Source organism: Meriones unguiculatus, chromosome 10, assembly GCF_030254825.1.
Source record: "Meriones unguiculatus strain TT.TT164.6M chromosome 10, Bangor_MerUng_6.1, whole genome shotgun sequence".
Classification (NCBI taxonomy): domain Eukaryota; kingdom Metazoa; phylum Chordata; class Mammalia; order Rodentia; family Muridae; genus Meriones; species Meriones unguiculatus.
The window spans coordinates 15,986,003-16,006,600 of record NC_083358.1 but is presented as its reverse complement, the minus strand read 5'-3'; the positions used below and the strand labels follow the sequence as shown (position 1 = coordinate 16,006,600).

The window sequence follows — 20,598 nt, the reverse complement described above, 5'->3', positions numbered from 1 at the left end:
GCCGCAGAGCCTGGTTGCGAGAGGAAGTGACGCTGAAGGACAGCTTAGCGCAACTCCGCCGCAAAGCACGCTGGTCCTTGTAGTCCTTAGGTGGGAGCAGAGCAGAGGCTGCTCAGTTCTGCCTAGGAGGAAAGTGCGTGGCCAATGCAGAGGTTAAGGTTTCAAAACGGATGTACCTTGCAATTCATCTTAACTTTCAACAGGACTATGAGCAGATCCTCTGACAGTTTCCCACCTCAGTCATCAGTGCATGACTATCATGGACTTGGATGGCCAGGACCCTCCTCTCCAGGGCTAACAGACACCTTGTTAAATCTTCAAATGTACATACATTTAAAAATATTCATGTGCACGTGTCAATTGTCACTGTATGCACCCATGTGCGTGCAAATGCCCAAGGCGGCTAGAAAAGGGTATTGGGGTGCAGGATTGAAAGTGGCCTGACATGGGCGCTGAACCCTGGTCCTCTGTAAGGGCAGTAACCCCTTGCAGCCAGAACCCGGTCTCCTACTCCTTGTTTATTGTATGTAAAATTGCACTGCAGGCCTCTTACTCAAATGCGTTTGAGGTTTTTCTTAGTGTGTGCCTCCACCAAAAACAAACATGCACTTGATTTGATCTGGATCTTCCTGGAAATTTCACTCAACCCTAAAAAAAAAAAAAAAAAAAAAAAAGCCATACAAGTAATTTCCATGGAAATAGTGATTTGGCTTTCGTTCCCCGCTGTTTTCAGTATTTAGAACAATGACTGATATTGTACAGACATGACTGCAGATGGTGCTGGAGAGTTGGCTCAGGAGTTAAGAGCACACCCTGCTCTTGTAGGGTTGCCTTTGGTTCTGAGCATCCATGTTGGGCAGCTTACAATTGCCTGTAACCCTGGTCACACAGGGCACCCGTGCTCCAATGTGCGTGCATGCACACACACACACACACAATTAATAATAAAGCAGATGTGGTGGCACACACCTTTAATTCCAGCACTTTAGCAGAGGCAGGTGGATTTCTATGAGTTCAAGGACAGCTTGGTCTACAAAGGGAGTCCAGAGCAGCCAGGGCTCTACACAAAGAAACCCTGAATCCCCTCCCCAACAAACAAAGTAAATAAACAAACAAATATAATGACAGAAGTCTAAACATTCATTAGACCAACACTCTGGGAAAAAAAATTGCACAGGTAAAGAGAGAAATGGTTTATTTGGTAACAAGGAATAAAAAGATGTTCTTTAATTCTCTCTTGTGGTGGCTGGCTGGCAGTGGCCAGATGGACGGCACTACACTGAAGCCCTCAGACCAGATCTGCTGAAATTCGGAGAGCCAGAGTTTTATGTATCTTCTAGGCAGATGGGCCAGCTGCTGTGCTTTCTGGTGTTTCAGTTGAAGTTTCCTTCTTGTCTTCAGGCTTCATGGCAGGAAACAGAAGTACTTCCTGTATAAGAGCAAAGTATATTTTGAAGTTAAGAAGCACCATGAGCTGGGCATATTGGCACTCACCTTTAATCACAGCATTCAGGAGGCAGGAGCAGGCAGACCTCTGTGGTCTACATAGTAAGTTCGAGAACAACCAAAACACAGTGAGACCCTATCTTAAAAAAAAAAAAAAGAAAGCAGTACAAATATTTTTACAGCTATCCTATTATTGCTTTTGCCTCTATTGTTACTAACCAAATCCAGAAGTCAAGTGCACAAAACCTCCTAGGGTCCATGTCAAAACGAATCAACACAGGTTCTAGTAGAGTTGAGTTTCAGGGGCTAGAAAGATGGTATACCAGTCAAGAGCACTTGCCATGGTGGCTTAGAGACATGTGTAAACTTGTTTAACTGGATCTGACAATCTCTTCTGGCCTCTGCAGGCACAAGGGATGTTTGTGCAAAACAGCCACATGTATAATTTTTTAAAAAATATTATTTTGTTTTAAAAGTGAACTTCTGCTGGGCAGTGGTGGCACACGCCTTTAATTCCAGCATCAGGAGGCAGAGGCAGAGGGATCTCTGTGAGTTTGAGGCCAGCCTGGTCTATAGAACGAGTTCTAGGACAGCCAGGACTACACAGAGAAACCCTGTCTTGAAAAACAAAAACAAAAAAGCAAACCAAAACAAAAGTGAACTTCCTCGTAGGCACACATCAATACAATATCAGTGTTGTCGAGGTGGAGGCAGGAACCTCAGGAGTTCAAGGCCAATGTAAACTACAGGTGGAATTCCAAGAGGGTTCAGGCTGCATGAGAGCCTCTCTCAGAAACAGTAACAAAGCAACAAACTGATATCCTTCCCTATGCAATAAAAATAATAAAGTTTTTACACCTTACAGAACTGACTGATATCAGGCAATAAATGTAGAGGGAGCTTAGCATTTCCCTGGGTATTAAAGTAAAGCAAACTGTCTCAAGTAGAAACAACTAACCCCTATAAGGTTAGCTAGCCCTCAGTCTTCTTCTGTACAGTAGTATGGAACTCCTTCAGCCTTTCCTATGTGTTCCAGGGAAGCGTGTACTGGGAGGGCTGTGCATACCTTAATATTGTTGGAATCTGTGAGAAACATGGTGAGCCGGTCGATCCCCATGCCCCAGCCCGCTGTCGGGGGCAGCCCATACTCCAGGGCAGTACAGAAGTTCTCATCTATGAACATAGCTTCATCATCGCCAGCAGCCTTTGCCTAGAATACATAGTCAAAACGTAATGTTCTTCTAAGTCAGTGGTCCTCAACTTCCCTAATGCTGGGATCTTTCAATACAGTTCCTCAGGTTGTGGTGACCCCACACGTAAGATTGTTTCATTGATACTTCATAAGTAATTTTGCTACTATTATAAATCATAATGTAAATATCTGATGACACCCCCAAAGTGGTCAAAACCCACAGGTTGAGAAGCACTGTTCTAGGTCATCTAAGTATCCACATGAACACATTAAAACCTTTAAAAGGGGTACCAAAAATGCTCCTGACACTCAAGACCCGCTGGAATTTAATTTCCCAGTAATTCTAAGATTTAGCCATTTCTTTCAGAGACCTGGAGGTTAGGACTGATGAAACCTACCTCAGAGATGATTGCATGGTTCCAATACTTGAGAAGCTAAAGCACAAGGACTGTCAAGAGTAAAAGGCTAGCCTGGTCTCCATAACTAGTTTCAGGCCAGCCTTGATGGTATACCAGTTAAGATCTTGAGTCAACGGAAGCAGGTAGTCCTCATCACAGAATAATTTTTAAAAAGACAAAATCTGTCTCAGGATGTAGGCAAATTTCTCTGAAAAATGTTCCTCTGCTTGGGATTTGGGACTGTAAATAGACTAGTTCTCAGCTACTGCAGGCTTTCTCATTTCTTGAAAGTACCCATCAGTGTGGAGGCTGTAGTGACAGCCTTTGGGGAGGGTACTGCCTTCCTTACATCTTCATGTGCTGCTCATCCTCAAACTACCTCAACAAAGGTACATTTAGAACATGTGTGGGGGTGCATTTGGGAGGCAGAGGCAGGGGCAAGGGCATCTCTCTGGGTTTCAAAACCAGCCAGGACTATCCAGAGAGATTCTGTTTCAAAAAATAAAGGAAAATAAGCTCCTACCCCAGTAGAGGCATACAGTTTAAGAAAAAGTCTATCTTTGTTAAATGTATTTGCAAAAGGAGTGTTATTCTCCATACAGGGTTCTTAAACTCATTTTACATTCAGCATAATGAAAGCCATTCTCACTTGGGTAAGTAGTGTAGCCCCGTAAACCCAGCCCTTAGGGACAAGAGGACAGAACTGCAGAGACTGCCTCAAAGACAAAAAGAAGAGCTCCACTTTAAATGTGACTTCCTCCTAAGCCTCTTAATGGGGCTGGAGAACTGGCTCAGTGGTTAGGAGATGCTCTTCCAAAAAACCCAAATTCAATTCCCAGCACCCACATGGTGGCTCACAACTATCTATAACTCCAGTTACTGGGGACCAAGGCCCTTTTCTGCCCTCCTTGAGCACTGTGTGCAGGTGGTACACTAATACAAGTGCAGGCAAGAAGACCCACATACATAAAACAAAATTAGCAAAGTTAAAAAGCCTCCTTGGCTTTGGTTAGGTCACCAACAAAGTGTATACCAACACAGGCTAAGGCGGGTGTTCCTCTGAGCTCAGTGGTGAAACAGGTGTCATTATTCATTCTCCTTCCTTACCTTGGCCTGTTCTTCAAACAGCTGTCGCTGCCGCATGGGATCATTCAGCTCGGTATAGGCATTGCATATTTCCTTCTTCATGACAAACAGCTCAAAGCGCTCAGTTAGACCCTCTTTGGAGCGATGCCTGGGAACGTGAGAACACAAAGGATGAATTCAGGGCTCTCCTGATAAAATATATAACGGATTGATGCTCAGCACCAATCACTGCATCAGCGTGAAGGTGAGAGAGACTAGAAGACTTGATTTTATTCCTAACAAGCAGTGGGACAGCCCGAGTCCATGCCCTCCTGCTTTCCTCTCTGGGCTGCCCACTTGCTTTGGCCAAGGAGGTATCAGCAAAGGTCTGGTAGATATTCGTTAGCTGAGGCGTGTTCCTTAGGGATGTCTGCTTTGGGAACCCAACCACCATGCCGACAAAAGCCAGACTACTGCCAGAGAGATCAGGTGAAAAGGCCCTGACGGAATTCCAACCATATCAATACATGGTGCAGAAAGACCACCAAGTCAACACAGGACATCAAAACAAACTGTCCCTTAAACCATTAATCTTTTTTGGAGATAGAGTTTCTCTGTACAGCCTTGGCTGTCCTGGACTCACTTGGTAGGCCAGGCTGACCTTGAACTCAGAGATCTGCCTGCCTCTGCCTCCCAGGATGCTGGGATTACAGGCTTGTGCCATGACACCCCGCTTGTTTTTGTTTTTTTAAAAGCAGTACTAAAGACTGAACCTACAGTAGGGCCTAGATTTGTGTTAGGTAAATGTTCTACTACAGAGATACAGCCACAGCAGCCACGGGCCCTATTCTAGGGGTTTTTATGCAGTAACAAATTGTGTCTTACCATTTGGCCAAAGGGCTCATAATCTGTGGGTGATCACAGATGAATGTAGGACTGATGCATGTCACTTCAAGGAACTCGCCAACAAGCTTAATGAAAAAACAAAGCAGAATAGATATGGCTTCTGAGTCTCACAGACAGTTTTCCCCAACTGGAGGCTTTAACTCCCGGACAGACAGGTTCATCTTGGAACTTTGTGCAGAGAGCATTAACTAAGAGAGTATACAAGAACTAACTGGCCCAGAGTGTGACATTACAGTCCAGAGCTTCTTTTTGCTTCTATTTCATGGGGCTGGGATTGGGCTACCCCCGTTCCCTGGCACTGACTTGCTGAGTGAGTACTTTACTATGAGTTACCCTTCCCAACCCCAGTTCGAAGTTTGAATTTTCCTGTTCCTCTGTAGATTTTCATGTGAAGCTGCAGGAAGGAATTCTCCCAGTGGGGTCCATGTCCTAGGGACCACGGTGCTGGTCAGCCCTGGATGAGTGCAAGTGTGGCGTCTCACCTTATCAAGGAGCCTGGCTGTGGTCCGAGGTGGAGGGCATTCAACAGCTTTTGCAACACAAATATCATCAAGAATTTTCCGAGTTTCTGTGACAGAAATGTACAAGTTAGGACAGGGAACATAACTGTCATCAAGGAAAACTGTCCATAAATACAAGCTCAGAGCTGAACAGGAAGGAAGCGGAGTGTAGGTTACCTTCAGTTTCAAAGAGACTGGTTTCTGGAAGCTTCACGCCTAGGGCTTTCTCAAGCTCTTCTACCATGCTGATTCTTCGGAAAGGTGGGGTGAAGTCAATCTCATAGGCTTGGCCTTCCGGCCCGTCTGGGTGATAGGTGACCTTGTAACTGCCTGTAATGCTTTTCACCATCCCTGGGGGGAAAAGCAGCCAGCTCAGGGATGGGAACAAGAAGCTGTCTTCTGAAAGCAGCATAGCAGCCTCCCAGCGTGAGCTGAAGGCAGCAGGACTCACCTGACAGCATCTTCTCTGTGATCTCCATGAGGTCGTGATAGTCTGCGTAGGCCATGTAGAACTCACACGTGGTGAACTCAGGATTGTGAGTCAAATCAATTCCCTCATTCCGGAACTGCCGCCCAATTTCATAAACCCGGTCAATGCCACCAACCACCAGCATCTACAAAAAGCCACAGTCATGGGTTAGCAGCCCTGATAAGCTAAATGGTTTTTATAGCTTTCATATGCTCTCCACTCAAAATGTCTAGAACTCTGCTGACTTTTGACACCTTAGCACACGTCATTTCATTTCTTGTTTTTATTTGGCTGTGCAGGCCTCTGGAGTCTCTTCTTGTGTCTTCGCTATTTCTTATGTGCTGGGTCTGAGTTTTTCTAAAACCTTTCTGGGGTTAGGCTACAGGCAAATGACCCAGCTCCACCTTGCCAGACACATTAGTGACCTGTCAGCAGAGAAGCTACTAAAGGAAGGTGTAGGTATCACATAGAAATCACTACGGTAAAGAGAGCCAGAGGTAGCCATCTTTAACAGGCTACAGAGACCCTGGTGCAGCGACTTGTACCCACCAGGAGACAGTGTTCTTTGTGACACCAGCCGAGTGATATGATTCAGGGTTACTCCCAGTTGTGGTTTCCAGGCACGACATCCTGGCCTTCAAGGTCATTGTTACTCCCTTCTACAGCTGAATACATTTGGGTCTTGCTTTAACTTGTTATATGTCTGCAACTAAGAATCTTGACTGAAAGTCTTTGGTATTTATACGGCTAATTTTCTAGAAAGAAGTTAAGATCAATGAAAATTCTGTTACAAAAGACTTAACTCAGAAGGACTAGGATGCAGTTCAGTGGTAATTTCTTTTTAGACAGGGTCTCACTGTGTAACCTTGGCTGGCCTAGAACTCACTGCATAGACCAAGTGTTTGCCATTATTCCTGGGGGAGAGGCGGAGGAGGAGGAGCTTTTAAGGCAACTGAAACAGGAATGTGTGGACACCTGTATAACACAATGCCTTCAATCCTCAGCTGCTTACAAGGAAATTCTGTAAGAATCACAACTAGCAAACCTGAAGAGTTAGAGCGCTCTCCTGGCTGCTCTATCTTTATTGTTCCTTAATTCTGACCAGTCTAGCCGGCAATTGTTCCAGGCTCCAGCTACTTGAAGGAAATAGGGTGTGTGATTATTGATTACCTTATGGTAGAGCTCTGGAGCAATTCTCATATATAGGTTCATGTCCAGCTCATTGTGGTAGGTGATGAAAGGCTTGGCGACAGCTCCCCCTGGAATGACGTTCATCATGGGAGTTTCGATCTAAAACAGACAGAAACAGTTCACAGACAGCTAGAGGCCTCAGGACAGCTCATTCCTTGTGTGTAACATGGTCTAGGCCTGTCATATAACAAAGAAAAACTGTATAATGTAAGTGCTTGATGAAGAACAGACTGCCTGACTCCCTAGAACTGCTTGTCCATGTCTATTGATAACACAGCACCATAAACTCTGACAAGCTGTAAATGGAACTCTGAATGGATGCTGCAACTTCTATGTCTAACCTACTGTCCGTGGTTTGAACGAGAATGGCCCCATAGGCTGATATATTTAAATGCCTGGTCCCCAGTTGGTGGGACTGCTTGGGAAGGGGGTGTGGCCCTGGGAGTAGGTGTGGCCTTTTTGGAAGAGGTGTGTCACTGGGGTTGGGTTTTGAGGTTTAAAAAGACTATGCCAGGCCCAGTGTTTGTCTGAATCTCTCTGCCTGCAATGTGTGGATTAGAATATAAGCTTTCAATCCCAAGCCTGCCTGCCTGCTGCCATACTTCCTGCCATGATGATATTGGCGCAACCTTCTGAAACTATAAGCAGTCCACTAATCAACTACTTTCTTTTATAAGAGTTGCCTTGGGAGCTGGAGAGATGGCTCAGAGGTTAAGAGCACTGGTTCTTCTTCCAAAGGTCCTGAATTCAATTCCCAGCAACCACTGGTGGCTCCTAATCATCTATCATGAGATTTGGTGCCCTCTTCCAGCATGCAGGCACACATACAGACAGAATTCTGTATAAATAATAAATAAATAAATCTTAAAAAAAAGTTGCCTTCGTCATAGTGTCTCTTCACAGCAATAGGACAGTAACTAAGACATTTACAGTATTTACTATTTACTATTTACATCCTTTAACTTATTCCATTTTTAGAAATTCAAATTACAAGCCAGGTGTTGTTGGTACTCGCCCAGTACTCAGGGGGCAGAGGCCATTAGATATCTTTGAGTTCATGGCAAGCCTGATCTACATAGTGAGTTCCAGGACACCCAGGGATATACAGAAAGACCCTGCCTCACACACATACACACAAAATCTAAATTAAAAAATATCAGCCCACACGTATGCCTTTTACTGAAACATTACAAAAGAGAACCAGAAACAACCCGCAGTATCAATACAGGAAAAAGAGATATGCTCTTAAGCAGCAGAGGGCTGGAGAGATGTTCAGCTGTCAAGGAAGCTCACAACCATCTGAAAATGCAGCTCCATGGGGACCCGAGTCCTCTGGCTTCCAAAGGCACTGGCATTCACATGCACACAGCCACACATACATGCAATTAAAAACATGCCAAGAGTTATAGAGGACACTGGGCATCTTCCTCAGTCCTTTGCTCATGCAAATAGGATGCATGTGCCTGCACACGCATACATAACACACACACACACACACACACACACACACACACACACACACACAAAAGCAGGTTTATCAAGGTACACATGATTACAATTTGTACTTGAACCAAAAAAATCAAACTCTAAAACATTTAGGCGTACTCCATATGTAGCAAGCATACTAATGTGTTTAGTGTATTTGTATGTGCATATATATGCCTGCTTATGCCTCCTGAGTGCTTTGATTAAGGGTGTTTGTCATCACACCTGGCTTCTAACGACTATTTTTAATGCTATGGACCCTCCAAAATGACTGAGACGGCATCACTTGCAGACGGATGGTGCATTAGTTTGCAAGTCAGGTCCTGCTTTCCTAATGAGCACTAAACAGGGGGAACAAGGACACTTGGCAAGGGGTTGTTCTCCTTAGGCCTGAAGGACCCTGGCAGGATAAGCAATGTAAAAGAAAGACAGGAGAGTGAGAGACAAGCATGGCAAGGCAGGCACCAAAACCCTTCACCCTTGGTCACCTCTAGGAATCCCAGCTCATCCAAGAAACTTCTTATATATGTGATGATCTTCGAGCGGATGATAAATTTCTGCCTCACAAAATCATTCAGTATCAAGTCCAAGTATCTCTGTCGATACCTTGTTTCCTAAACCAAAAGCAGCAGTTAGACTGATGTTTTAGGTGACGGCACGGTACAAGTGGCCAGCAAAACTGCAGAACTTACCTTGTCTTTGAGGCCGAAGTGAAGATGAGGCAGCATGTGCAGGCAGGGGGACAGGAGTGTGATTTCATAGGGGATGATACTCAGCTCACCCTTCTTGGTTTTCCCGGGATTCCCCTGAACTCCAATTATGTCTCCCCGCCGCAGTTTGTTATTGATACGTACAAATTCTTCCTCAGATTTATAGTTCCTGAGTGAAAGGAAAAGTAATTTAATGTACGGACTACCGCTTACTTGAGAAACCATCACTAACTGCTACTATGAGCCCAAGAGGAGCCCTGCTCCAGGGACAGCTGCGGAGATAGATTCTGTTATGTCTGCCGTCCTGTAAGTAAGAGCAGTCATTCGTGTCTAGGCCTGGTCACCTTCTACAACTGCACTAGTCAGATCCCATTCCCTGCTGCACTAATTCTTTTTACTTTTTCAAGACAAGATTTCTTTGGGTAACCCTGACTGTCCTAAAACTTACTGGCCTCCAACTCAGAGACCTACCTGCCTCTGCATCCCAAGTGCTGGAGGCCTGTGCCACCGCTGCCCTTTGACACAGATCTTTAACTGGTTACTTCTACGCACCTGGAGTTGGCCATGACTTGTAACTTGACCCCTTCTCCTCGAAGGTCATAGAAGATGAGCTTTCCCCCAGAGGCTCTCTTGGCATGGATACGACCTAGAAAGCAAACAGCAAAGATACTGAGAAAAAGAGAAACCCTTTAAGCTCCCTGTGCAACACTGATCATAGCAATTTGAATGTGGCGCAGGGCCTGTGGCCTGCCCTCTTCTTCATGTCAGTGATTGCCATTAAATCGGTCAAGGCTGTACACGAAGAGCTCACTTTAAAGATGGCCAGTGGACTCTTGGATGATGGCAGTGCTAGTGATGAGTCAGGTTTTGGTACTTCCTAAATCTTTCCATAAAAATTAAAAGTACAACCAGATAGGAACTAGATAGGCTAAGCCAAACCCATTATTAAAAGTTATGCGGGGAAAGGCCAGGCACATTAGCACAGTTCTTTCCTTCCAGCACTTAGGGGGCAGAAGCTGGACAATCTTTGTGAGTGCAGAGTGAAACTTTGATCCCCTACCCCAAAAAGTTATAGAAGAAGCTATTCCTAAGAACCCCCAAATATAAGCAATGTGCTGTAAGAGCTCCATATGTAGGGAAAAAAGCACTTTAGCCTAGGTGGAGAGCAGCAGCAGAGACTAGGCGAGGATAAACCTATACTCAATACAAGCGAAAACCATATTAAGATACCTAGAGGGGATGGAACAGTAAGCCCATGAAACTCTCTAAGCTCAACAGGGAGGCTCCTTCCCAGGGCAGGGCCCTATAAGGCCCTATAAAGCAAGGAAGAGGAAGAGACCTAGGAAACCCAAGAATTGTAACCAGCTACTATGCTGATGAACACTACCCCACACCCAGAGTACAGTGAAGTTGTGGCTTAGTGGTTAAGAGCATTGTCTGATCTTCCAGAGGACCGAGGTTCAATTTCCGACACCCACATGGCAGCTCACAACTGTCTGTAACTCTAGTTCCAAGGGATCTGACACCCTCACACTAATGTTCATAAAATAAACTAAAAATAAAAAAAACAAAATTACAACAACAACAAAAAACAACTAACAAAACAAAACCAATCTTCCTTTAAACATACCAGAAAAATGAGGACTGGGTGTATAGCTCAGTAGAGTACTTGCCTTGCAAGCACAAAGCTTAGCTTAGTCCTCTGGACCACATAAGCCATCTGTGGTGGCACATGCCTGTAATCCCAGAGGCAACAGGGTCAGGAGTTCAAAGTCATCTTGAATACTTAGTGAGGTCAAGACCAACCCCCAAACAAACAAGCAAACAAACCAGGACAAGTTTCACATAAAAATTAAGCAACAAAGAAGGATTTTGTGGACTGGGGAGTATGCCAAAGTACTCGCCAGACAAAGGTGGTGATATGAATTCCAACCCAGGCCCCTACATAAAAAGCTGGATTTGGTGGCTCAATGGGAGACAGCAGAGTTTGGAGAATCTTTCAGAAGCCTCGGGCTAGCTACCTTGGAGTACACAGTATAGTGGAACAAAAGAGGCACTGCCTCAAAACATGGGGGAGGAGAGAACAGACTCCAGAAAAGGTTTCTCTGATGCTATGAGCACAGTTGCATTCTCACACATATGAAATAAAGTGTAATTTAAAAAAAAGATAAAAAGGATTTAATAATCACAATTACTTTAAAGAACTGACAATCTACCATCTCCAAAGAGTCTCAAAGGCAATCTAAAGCAAGAATCAAAAACAATAACAACAACAAAAAAACCAGAAAACAAAACAAAACCCCTCCAAAAATTACCCAAGAAAAACATCCAAAATAAAAAGGGGTGAATACACAGGGAATGCTAGAGATGGAACAGCAATTAAGAGCACTTGTTGCTCTTACAGAAGATCTAGGTTAGGTTCCCAGCACCTACATGGTGGTTTGCAACCACCTTTAACTCCAGTTCCAGGGGAATTGACTCCCTCTTCCGGCCTCTGCAGGCACCAGGCATGCGCCACTGCCTGGCTTTAAGTGAGATATTTGTGTCAAATTCAGGAACCACATATATAGTTTTATGCACGCACGCGCGCACACAGACAAAACACTCAATCACTAAAAATAAACCTAAAAACAAACAAAAGAGTTTGAAGATCTTCTAACTAAAATATATATACTGAACCAGAACAACTGACATAAGTTTTAGTGGGTATGATGGTGACATCCGTAATCCCAGCACTGGCAGGAGTTAAAAACTAGCTTGAGCTACGAGACCCTGTTTCAAAAACCAAAACATAATATTAGAGGCGAGAGAGAGAGAGAGTGCTTCAACTACAAAGTGCTTGGCTTACAAGCATGAGGACCTGAATTCAATACCTAGAAATCACATTAAGGGGGAGAAGGGGAGAAGGAGTTCACTAGAGAGATGGCTCAGCAGTTAAGAAGACTTAACTGCTCTTCCAGAGGACCCGAGTTCGATTCTCAGCACCCGTTTTGGCTGACAACTGCATGTATACCAGCTGCAGGGGGTCACTTACTCTTTTTGGGTTCTGTGAGCACCAGTACACACATTTGGCACACACACACACAGATACATAAATAAAACATAAATCCTAAAAATTAATTTAAAAAATATTGATGTGGTGTGCACTTGTAACCCCAGTGCTTGAGGAGGTAGATTCAGGAGTAGCCCTGGGGCTTGCTAGACAGCCAGACAACCAGCTTAGCCTATTCCACAAGCTTTAGCCAGCGAGAGGCCTTACCCCAATACAAATGTAACGGCAGCAGAGCCTGAGGAATGACACTGGAAGTTGTACCCTGACCTCTGCATACATGTGCACATATGACTGAATACAAAAAGGATGGAGACACAGACACACACATAGTCTCTCTCTTGGTATTGCAAAGGTATGTGATAGGATTATGGGTATTTTTTTTCCTCTTTCTATGAAATGTCCTACATTTTCTCCAACTAGTAGTTTTACTATTTTGGGGGTTAGACAAAAAAAAAAAAAAAAAAAAAAGACAATTTAAAAATATCTCACAAAGCTGAGCACAGTGATGCATGCCTGCAATCCCAGCACTGGGAGGCAGAGACAGGTGGATCTCTGAATTCGAGGTCACCCTGATCTACAAATTGAGTGGAGGACACCCATGTCTATACAGAGAAACCCTGTCTCTAAAAACCAAAACCAAAACAAACAAACAAAAACCCTCACAAATCTATAAATAATAAGTGTTATAGAAATAACTATAAGAGGATTGGAGAGCTGGCTCAGTGGTTAAGAGCACTGTCTGTTCTTCCAGAGGTCCTGAGTTCAATTCCCAGCAAGCACATGGTGGCTGGCAACCATCTTGACTGGGGTCTGATGCACTCTTCTGGTATGCAGGTGTACATGTAGCCAGAGCACTCATTTATAGTAAATAAATAAATAAATCTTAACAACAACTACAACAACAAAAACCTACCTGAGAGCAGAGACTGAAGATGAAATTAAGCGACTGGGCCCACAGTCTGGATATAAGGGAAATTCTTCTAGGATTATAAAGTAGGAGCAGTATCTGGCCAGGCAGTTCCTCAGAGAACAGCCCTTCCCCAGAAGTATCGCCTTATCTAGAACTGGACCCATGCCTCAGGGCGGCTCTACTTCCTTCTGTGAGGAGATATAGAGGCACCGCCTCCAGTTAAGTAGCTTCAACACTGGCTGCAAAGTGCACCATGGGATCTTAAGTTTGAGGCCAGTCTAGAGTATGCAGAAAAGGGGCAGAGGAGAAGAACCAGCCCAGGCCACCCTTTGTGTTAGTGCTGAAGCCGGCCTGCCGTGAGATGAGAGGCAAGCGAACTGTCAGAGAACCTTCCTACCTGCCACTTTTAAGGTGATGTCAGTCAGGTGGTCCCCAGGCTGCAGGTGACTGTATTCCTGGATGAACTGAGTGAGTGAGATGTCCACGTGGAACTTGTGTGGGTACGGGTCCTCCCCACTGACCTTCAGCTGGTGGACCGCTTGACTACGGATCTTGTAGTATTGCTGTTAAAAAAGAGCCAGTCCTTCAGAAGGGAACCCTGCAGGTGTGGCGTCTCCAGCAGAGGATCAATAGTTCCGTCCTTGCTGCTGTGACAGAATGCCTTACAGGGTTATTCTAGTTCAAGAGGACACAGATATGGCAGGGAAGGCCCGGCAGCTGGAGCGGCTTAATCAGGCCATCGGAGGCTTATGGAACAACTCTATCTCTGCAGATCAGGCAACACAAATATGCATGTGAAGATGAATGGGGATGAACTATAACCCATTAAGACCAACCAGCAGCAGGCCCAGCAGTGGTGGTGCATGTCTTTAATCCCAGCATTTGGAGGGCAGAGGCAGGTGGATCTCTGAGTTCGGGACCAGCCAAGCCAGGTTACAAAGCAAGTTCCAGGACAGCCAAGGTTCCACAGAGAAACCCTGTCTCAAAAATAAAATAAAACAAAAGACCCACCACCAGCAATCTACTTCTTCAAGCAGACTCAACCTCCTAAAGCTTCCACAACCTTCTAAAACAGCAACACCATCTGGGGACCAAGAGGACACACGAGCCTGCGGAGGGCATAACCACAACACTAACCAAGCCCTCATTGGGACTATGGGATGAGATTTGTATTAAACATATGTAGATCCACAGAAAGAATTCAAAATACAAGATTGAACAGAATGAAAAAAATAGAGTTGATCTAAATAACAAAATGTAATCGCTGCAGGCCTCTTTTGTGGACTGCATTTGCCGGGAGCAGTCACTTAAGTACTCTTCTGGCCACACGCTAGCCTCCTCCCTTGGGCAGGCTCAGGAAACCTGTAGGGAGGCAAACATGGGGTATTCTACCACAGGGGTTGGCAATCTTTTCCTTTTAAAAGGTTCATTTTTAATCATGTGTATGTGTGTGTAGGTGTAGGTGTGTAGGTGTGCGTGTGTGTGTGTGCGTGTATGCGTGTACATGCCTGTGGGTGCTGTGGAGGCCAGAAGAGAAAGTTGGATCCTCTGGAGCTGGAGTAATAGGGGGTTGTGGACAGCCTGCGGTGGGTGTCCTGGAGCAGCAGCATACCCCCTTAACCGCCGAGGCACCTCTCTATCCCCTGGCAACCTTTTTCTCGACGCAACTTTCCAACCCTACTGTTAACAGTGGAAAATTATCCTTAGAGAGATACAAACAAACGAACATGGCTGTGTTTATGTACAAAGCCAGGAAGGGAGGATGAAGTGGGAGAGTGGGAAGGTGGCCTTGGCATGTGGAATGTATTTTGCCAACTATTAGGAGTTCTAGTCTATCTTGAGAGAAGACACCTCCGCTGATGCTGCTACAGGCCCAGCTACGTCCAAGGAAGCAGTTACTCAGGAGACTGCTCCCTTGAAACCGCCCATTTGGAGTTGATATTAAAAATTCAGGGGGCTAGCGAGATGGCTCAGCGGTTAGGAGTACTGGTTGCTTTTCCAGAGGACCCGGGTACAGTTCCCAGCACCAAAAGGTGGCTCACAACCGTCTGTAACGGCATCCAATTCCCTCTTCTGGTGTGCAGATGTACATGAAGACACAGCACTCAGCTACATGAGATAGCTAAACAAATGTTTAAAAACAAAATAAAATAAATTAAGCAAATAATAATGTCTTTCTTAAAAAAGAAAAAAAAAAAAAGAGCCCATCTTGTTAACCAAATAAGACAGTCTTCCCCAACCCACTGGTTCAAGTTCTTATTTCTCTTGTCTGCTGTCTGTCTGGCACACCTCTCAGAAGCTCTCCTGTGTCCCGTCAGACGCATGGCCCAGGGGAACTCACGTTTGGGTCCAGTGTCTCCTCCTCAGTGCCCACACCATTGTCAGCAGTGTGATTGGTGGCAGCGGGGGTGGCAGCGGGGGTGGCAGCAGCCTGGCTTTGCTGTTTCTCACTGAGCTCCTTCTGCTTGGCCTCTTTCTCTGCCACTTTCTTCTCAGCTTTCAGACGCCTCTTTAGCTCACTGTTGGGGAGACAACAGCACCCAATGTGAAAGTTGCCCGAAGAGCCCCCTACCAGAAGCTCCACCCCCACTTTTCAAAAGTATGAATAGCCTTCGGAAAATGTTCCTGCTCTGTCCTACACCCCGAAGTATTTTACTCCCCAGCTCTGTTAGTCACTATTTCTGGGGACAAAAAGAAAATCTAGGCTTTGAGAAAAGATGCACCAGGTCATTTCCAGTCTCCAGTTGGCATCCCAGAACACAACTAGAACTAAGATACACAAGGTGAAGAAGCCGACATGTACCAGTTTACATAAGTTCTGGAACAGAGATTTCCCAGAAAATCTGCAGGATAAACTTTTGAGCTCCCTGGAAGAAGATGAAGTCCCCACAGTACCGCTTAAAGGTGTGATAAAGTAATACCAGCCCTGTCAGCTCACGGCTCTCCCCTAACAGTGAGCTAGGCTGCGGAGAGAGCTAATCTTCAGAGCTTGAAGACTCCCCAGTGCCGATGTCACTCAGAACAGCTGTTGGCGGCTGGTGTGGAGTGTGGCTCGATTGGCAGAGTGCTTGCCCAGCATGCAGGAAGCCCTGGGTTTGACCTGAGCACTGCAGATGCGATGCTATAGTTGGAGGCAGTACTTAGAGGCAGGAGACAAGTTTAAGGTCATCTGCAGCTACAGGGGAACCCGAGGCCAGCCTGAGACCCAGCTCAGAACAAAACCGTTATAACTTTAACCAGGACAGAATACTATACAAAGCAGCAAAATACAGGAAATGTCATGCTATGTTTGTAGTCAAACTGCCTAGTGCTAACTTAACTTCTAAAACAATAACCATCTGAGTGGTCTTGAGCAAATAACTTCTCATTATCTAGAAAAAGGAAATAAGACACTCTCTTACCATCTGTGAGGACTGAGATGTTAAAAAGAAGTGATCAGGTCCCAGAGTGCAGTTAGTGCTCAAAAGCGAATTCTAGGTATCTCACTACTTAACTCTTCCCATTCTGCCTGCAGGACAAAAATGCAGACAACTCTGGATACATTTCTAGCCCAGTCTCTCACTATCTAAACTTCATGTGTGTTACTTGAAACTCAAAACCAAAACAATGGGGGCAACTTTGTAGCCTTCATGATCTGAACTCAGGAAAAATAAACTGACTTAGATGGAATATCTCCATTATTCAAAGAGAATTTAAGGATCATTCTTTCCAACTGATAACTCTTCAATAGCAAATCATGGCAAAAGCCTCTAAGTCATGCTTGCATATTGTCTGGTTTTAAAATGCAGCCTTCACTTTCTTTTGTTTGTTTTGTAGTATTGGAGGTTGGACCCAGGATACAAGTGTGCTAGGCAAGGGGTCTAACACTGAATTACCCCCAAGCTCCTTTCTTATTCTGAAATGGGATTGCTAAATTTTTCAATCTAATTTGAAAAAATTTCAAGCTAAATTGAGCTTGCAATCCTGTTCCCTCAGCCTCCTGAGTGGCTGAGATTATAGTTATGTAGCATTGTTCTTTGTGTAGTCTTAATTTTCAATATGAATTTAGTGAAATTTTAAAAAAGATAATTGTGATGGCTTTAAAATAGACAAGCCTTCCTAAATACAATTTGTCTTGTATTCACCTTTCTAACAGTCTGCTAGGTCTATCATTCTGTAATTCAGTAAGCAAGCTTTTCAGGCTATCTGGTACCATTTTCCCACCCCATCTTACCTCCCTGACCCATTATAAAGATACATCTGTTTTCTGCTTCACTCAGGTTTTGCTCTTGTAGATCTTAAAGACAGTCCAAAAAAGGCCCTAATGCTGGCACCAAAAGTACAACAAAGATGCTAAATCCCAGAAAGACCAAAAAAAAAAAAAAAAAAAAAAAAAAAAAAAAAAAGAATAAGGACAGCTTGGTCTGTATAGCAAGTTCCTGACTAGTCAAAAGAGGCAAGAAAGAAAAAGAGAAAAAAAAAGGGACTGCGAGGAGAAGGGCTCTGAACTTAGAGAGTAAGAAGGGACCCTTGGCTTAACCTGTCCAAAGACTTAGCCAGCTAACAGACACCAAGGGAAGATTCTGCTCCCAGAACAATAAAGAAGGGAATGGGCACCAACCTTCTTCTATCAGAAAGTGGCTTGTCCTTGTGGAGCGTTGTGAAAGGAGCAAGTTGGCCCAGTCGAAGTTCCCTCTGACCCCATTCTGCCCATGAGGTTTGGCGCAGGGACCCCCTAACAAGCCTGACAGCAGCTTGCATCAACATGGCAGAACACCCCGGAACTAATGATTACCACCACCTAGCAGGAAACAGAGATGTGCGGTCAGAGGGGACAAATAGCACAATCAACCTGCACTCCTGAGGAGGGGAGCTGGGATTTGTATTGATGTGCAGTGTCTCTCTGGACTTCAGTCCCTCCTGACTAACATCTGCAGTATTCTCAGTCCTGACTATAAAGAAGCTTCACATCTGGGATTGAAAACTCAAATGCAAGTCAATCAACAGCTTGTATGTAGAAATGCTCACAATATCCTAAAGTACAGAAAGCAAAATGTGGGGCTCTGAACTGTCGTTTCTCCTTGAAGATGGAATACTGGCTGCAGGGTGGCGATGAAAACATCAAATGCAAATTTTACACAGTCCCAGATCCCTAGGAGGGTGAGAAGGATCATTTGAGCCTAGGAATTTGAGAATAACCTATGACCACAGTGAAACCCTGTCTCAGAAAATAAACCACACAGGAGCCGGCTACACGAAAGCCTCTCTGTATCAAAGAAGGGACCAGTGTGGAGTTTTAGGACCAAAGAGGAAAGATGTTCTCAGACATCACCATGTCTATGTGTCATTAACACAATGGCATCAGATGCACCAGAACCACACTCTGCTGTGCTTAAGTAAATTGTGGAGGAACCTTTCATTTGAGAATGAGTGATTTGATCAGACAGCCCACCAGTTTTTAACTTTGGGGACATTATCAGGCATAAAGTGGTCCTTAGCAAAGATTTTAGACCAAGAAATTCCAAGAACAATTAAAAAAAAAAAAAAAAAAAAAGGAAACGTCAATCATAAAAAAATTATTTTAGCCAGGAACATACTTCAAAACTGGCTTATCTTAAAGCCCGGTGGCAGTGGTGCATGCCTTTAATCCTGAGCACTTGGGAGGCAGAGTTCCAGGATAGCCAGAACTACACAGAAAAAAACCTGCCTCAAAAAAAAAAAAAAAAAAAAACAAAAAAAATAAATAAAAAAACAGTGAACTCCCCCCACACCGAAAAAAAAAAAGCCCACCTGATTTATTTTAGACAATAAGGGATCACAAACTTGATGTAAACTTCACAGATCTGTGTCCCAGTGTTTCAGATCTGTGCTAGAAGATACATCAGGAATGTATGCTTTTACTATTAATACTCAAAACGCCGGAAATGAAGAGCCTTGTACACGAAGCCACATTTCCAACTCCTAGGAACACCCATTTTCACATTAAAAAATAATCACCCAGGGCTATAGTTTGTGAACTTAAAAAGTGGACATTAATATTTCTCTTGCAAGATGACTACTGAGATTAGATAAAGTTTGTATAATGCCAGCATGGTGTTTAACGGGTAAATGTTGCTTTAAAAAAAGTGGTAGGTGTTTTCAACTACTGATTTAATAAACTCACCCAATTTCCTCCAAGGAAAGACAACCAATTACAGAGCTAGCAACCCATAAATTTAAACATTTCCTTTAAAAACCCTCCTAAAACACACAAAGTAGAGGCCTAGACATAAAACGAGAAATTAGTTCTTATCTAGAACATCTCTACTATGAGCCTCAGGGTTCAACAAGAGGATTGAATGCTAGTGTACTAACTAAAGCAGCCATGGTATGTAATGGCTCAAGCTTTTTATTTCCTACAGCTCTGGAGGGCACTAACTGTGCAGTTCCAGGCGTTGAGAAGACATTCAAGCCATTGCTCGCGTTCCTGGTTCAAATAAGAAGCCCTGGACTGGAGTATAGTATGTAGACGGTATGAAACAGCCAGTTAAAGGGAGGCTAATTCACCTACACAATTCTCGGATTTGGAGTGTTTTACACAGATACAGCCAGCAGCGCAAGGACAGCCTGGTGTGTCCCGCTAAATAAGACCATTTGCTCACTCTTTACAGATCCTTTGAGTGACACATATGGGTAAGCGCACCACAGTTTTCAGAACGTAGCCTCTTAGTGCAGAATAACCTTGGATAGGCCAATGAAAATAAAAAGATTCTTCTTTGAAGAGGTAAGATATTTAACCTTTTTCTAATCTATTATTATACATTGGGGAGTGCCTCAATTTTTTTTTCTTTTAAAGCATTTATCAGAAGGTAAGGGAAATGTTAGTTTCACTTTTCTTTCCTGTCACCTCCCGGTTTCTGTGCTGGCTTCCCCTCCGCATGCTCGTCACTACGGTTAGGGCCAGGGAACCCAGCAGCCACGGCAGTTGACCCCGGGGCATCCCGGGGACTGTAGGTGCCAGGACCCTGCATCTCTGTCCCAGCATGTGCTCGGCCACCGGAGAGGCCCGGGCACAGTCGCCCTGGCGGGAAGACTCCAGGTACTTCCCATCAGGCCACAGCCACAAGAGACACTCAGCGACCATCAGCGACACTTACTTCTTGCTTAGTTTCGGCTCGCCATCCACTTTGACTCCACTCTCCTGCAGCGTGGCCATCTTCCCCACTGGCACGACCCAAAAAAAAAGTGGCTAGTGTAGAGCTAGTACTTCCAGGTCAGAGCCCGAAGCCCCGCCTCTTCCGGTTTGAGAGGGCGGG

General features: G+C 44.6%; 1 protein-coding gene across 2 annotated transcripts; it reads right to left on the bottom strand.

Annotated features, from left to right (window-relative positions):
- Positions 1–1,178: 1,178 nt before the first annotated feature.
- Positions 1,179–20,589, bottom strand: Kars1 (lysyl-tRNA synthetase 1). 2 transcript variants are annotated; one of them, XM_021647577.2, is made up of 15 exons: positions 20,440–20,576; positions 17,925–18,104; positions 15,666–15,843; positions 13,722–13,887; positions 9,915–10,008; positions 9,345–9,531; positions 9,141–9,266; positions 7,147–7,266; positions 5,959–6,121; positions 5,685–5,858; positions 5,490–5,575; positions 4,987–5,072; positions 4,144–4,270; positions 2,513–2,656; positions 1,179–1,429 (listed from the first exon to the last, which is right to left on the bottom strand). In XM_021647577.2, the coding sequence occupies exons 2-15, from the start codon at positions 18,068–18,070 to the stop codon at positions 1,337–1,339; spliced, it is 1,890 nt and encodes a 629-aa protein (XP_021503252.1). In that variant the 5' UTR covers positions 18,071–18,104; positions 20,440–20,576; the 3' UTR covers positions 1,179–1,336. The 2 variants fall into 2 exon arrangements, with proteins under 2 accessions (XP_021503252.1, XP_021503253.1); XM_021647578.2 differs by lacking the exon at positions 17,925–18,104 and having other exon boundaries at positions 20,440–20,589.
- Between the last annotated feature and the right edge of the window lie 9 nt (positions 20,590–20,598).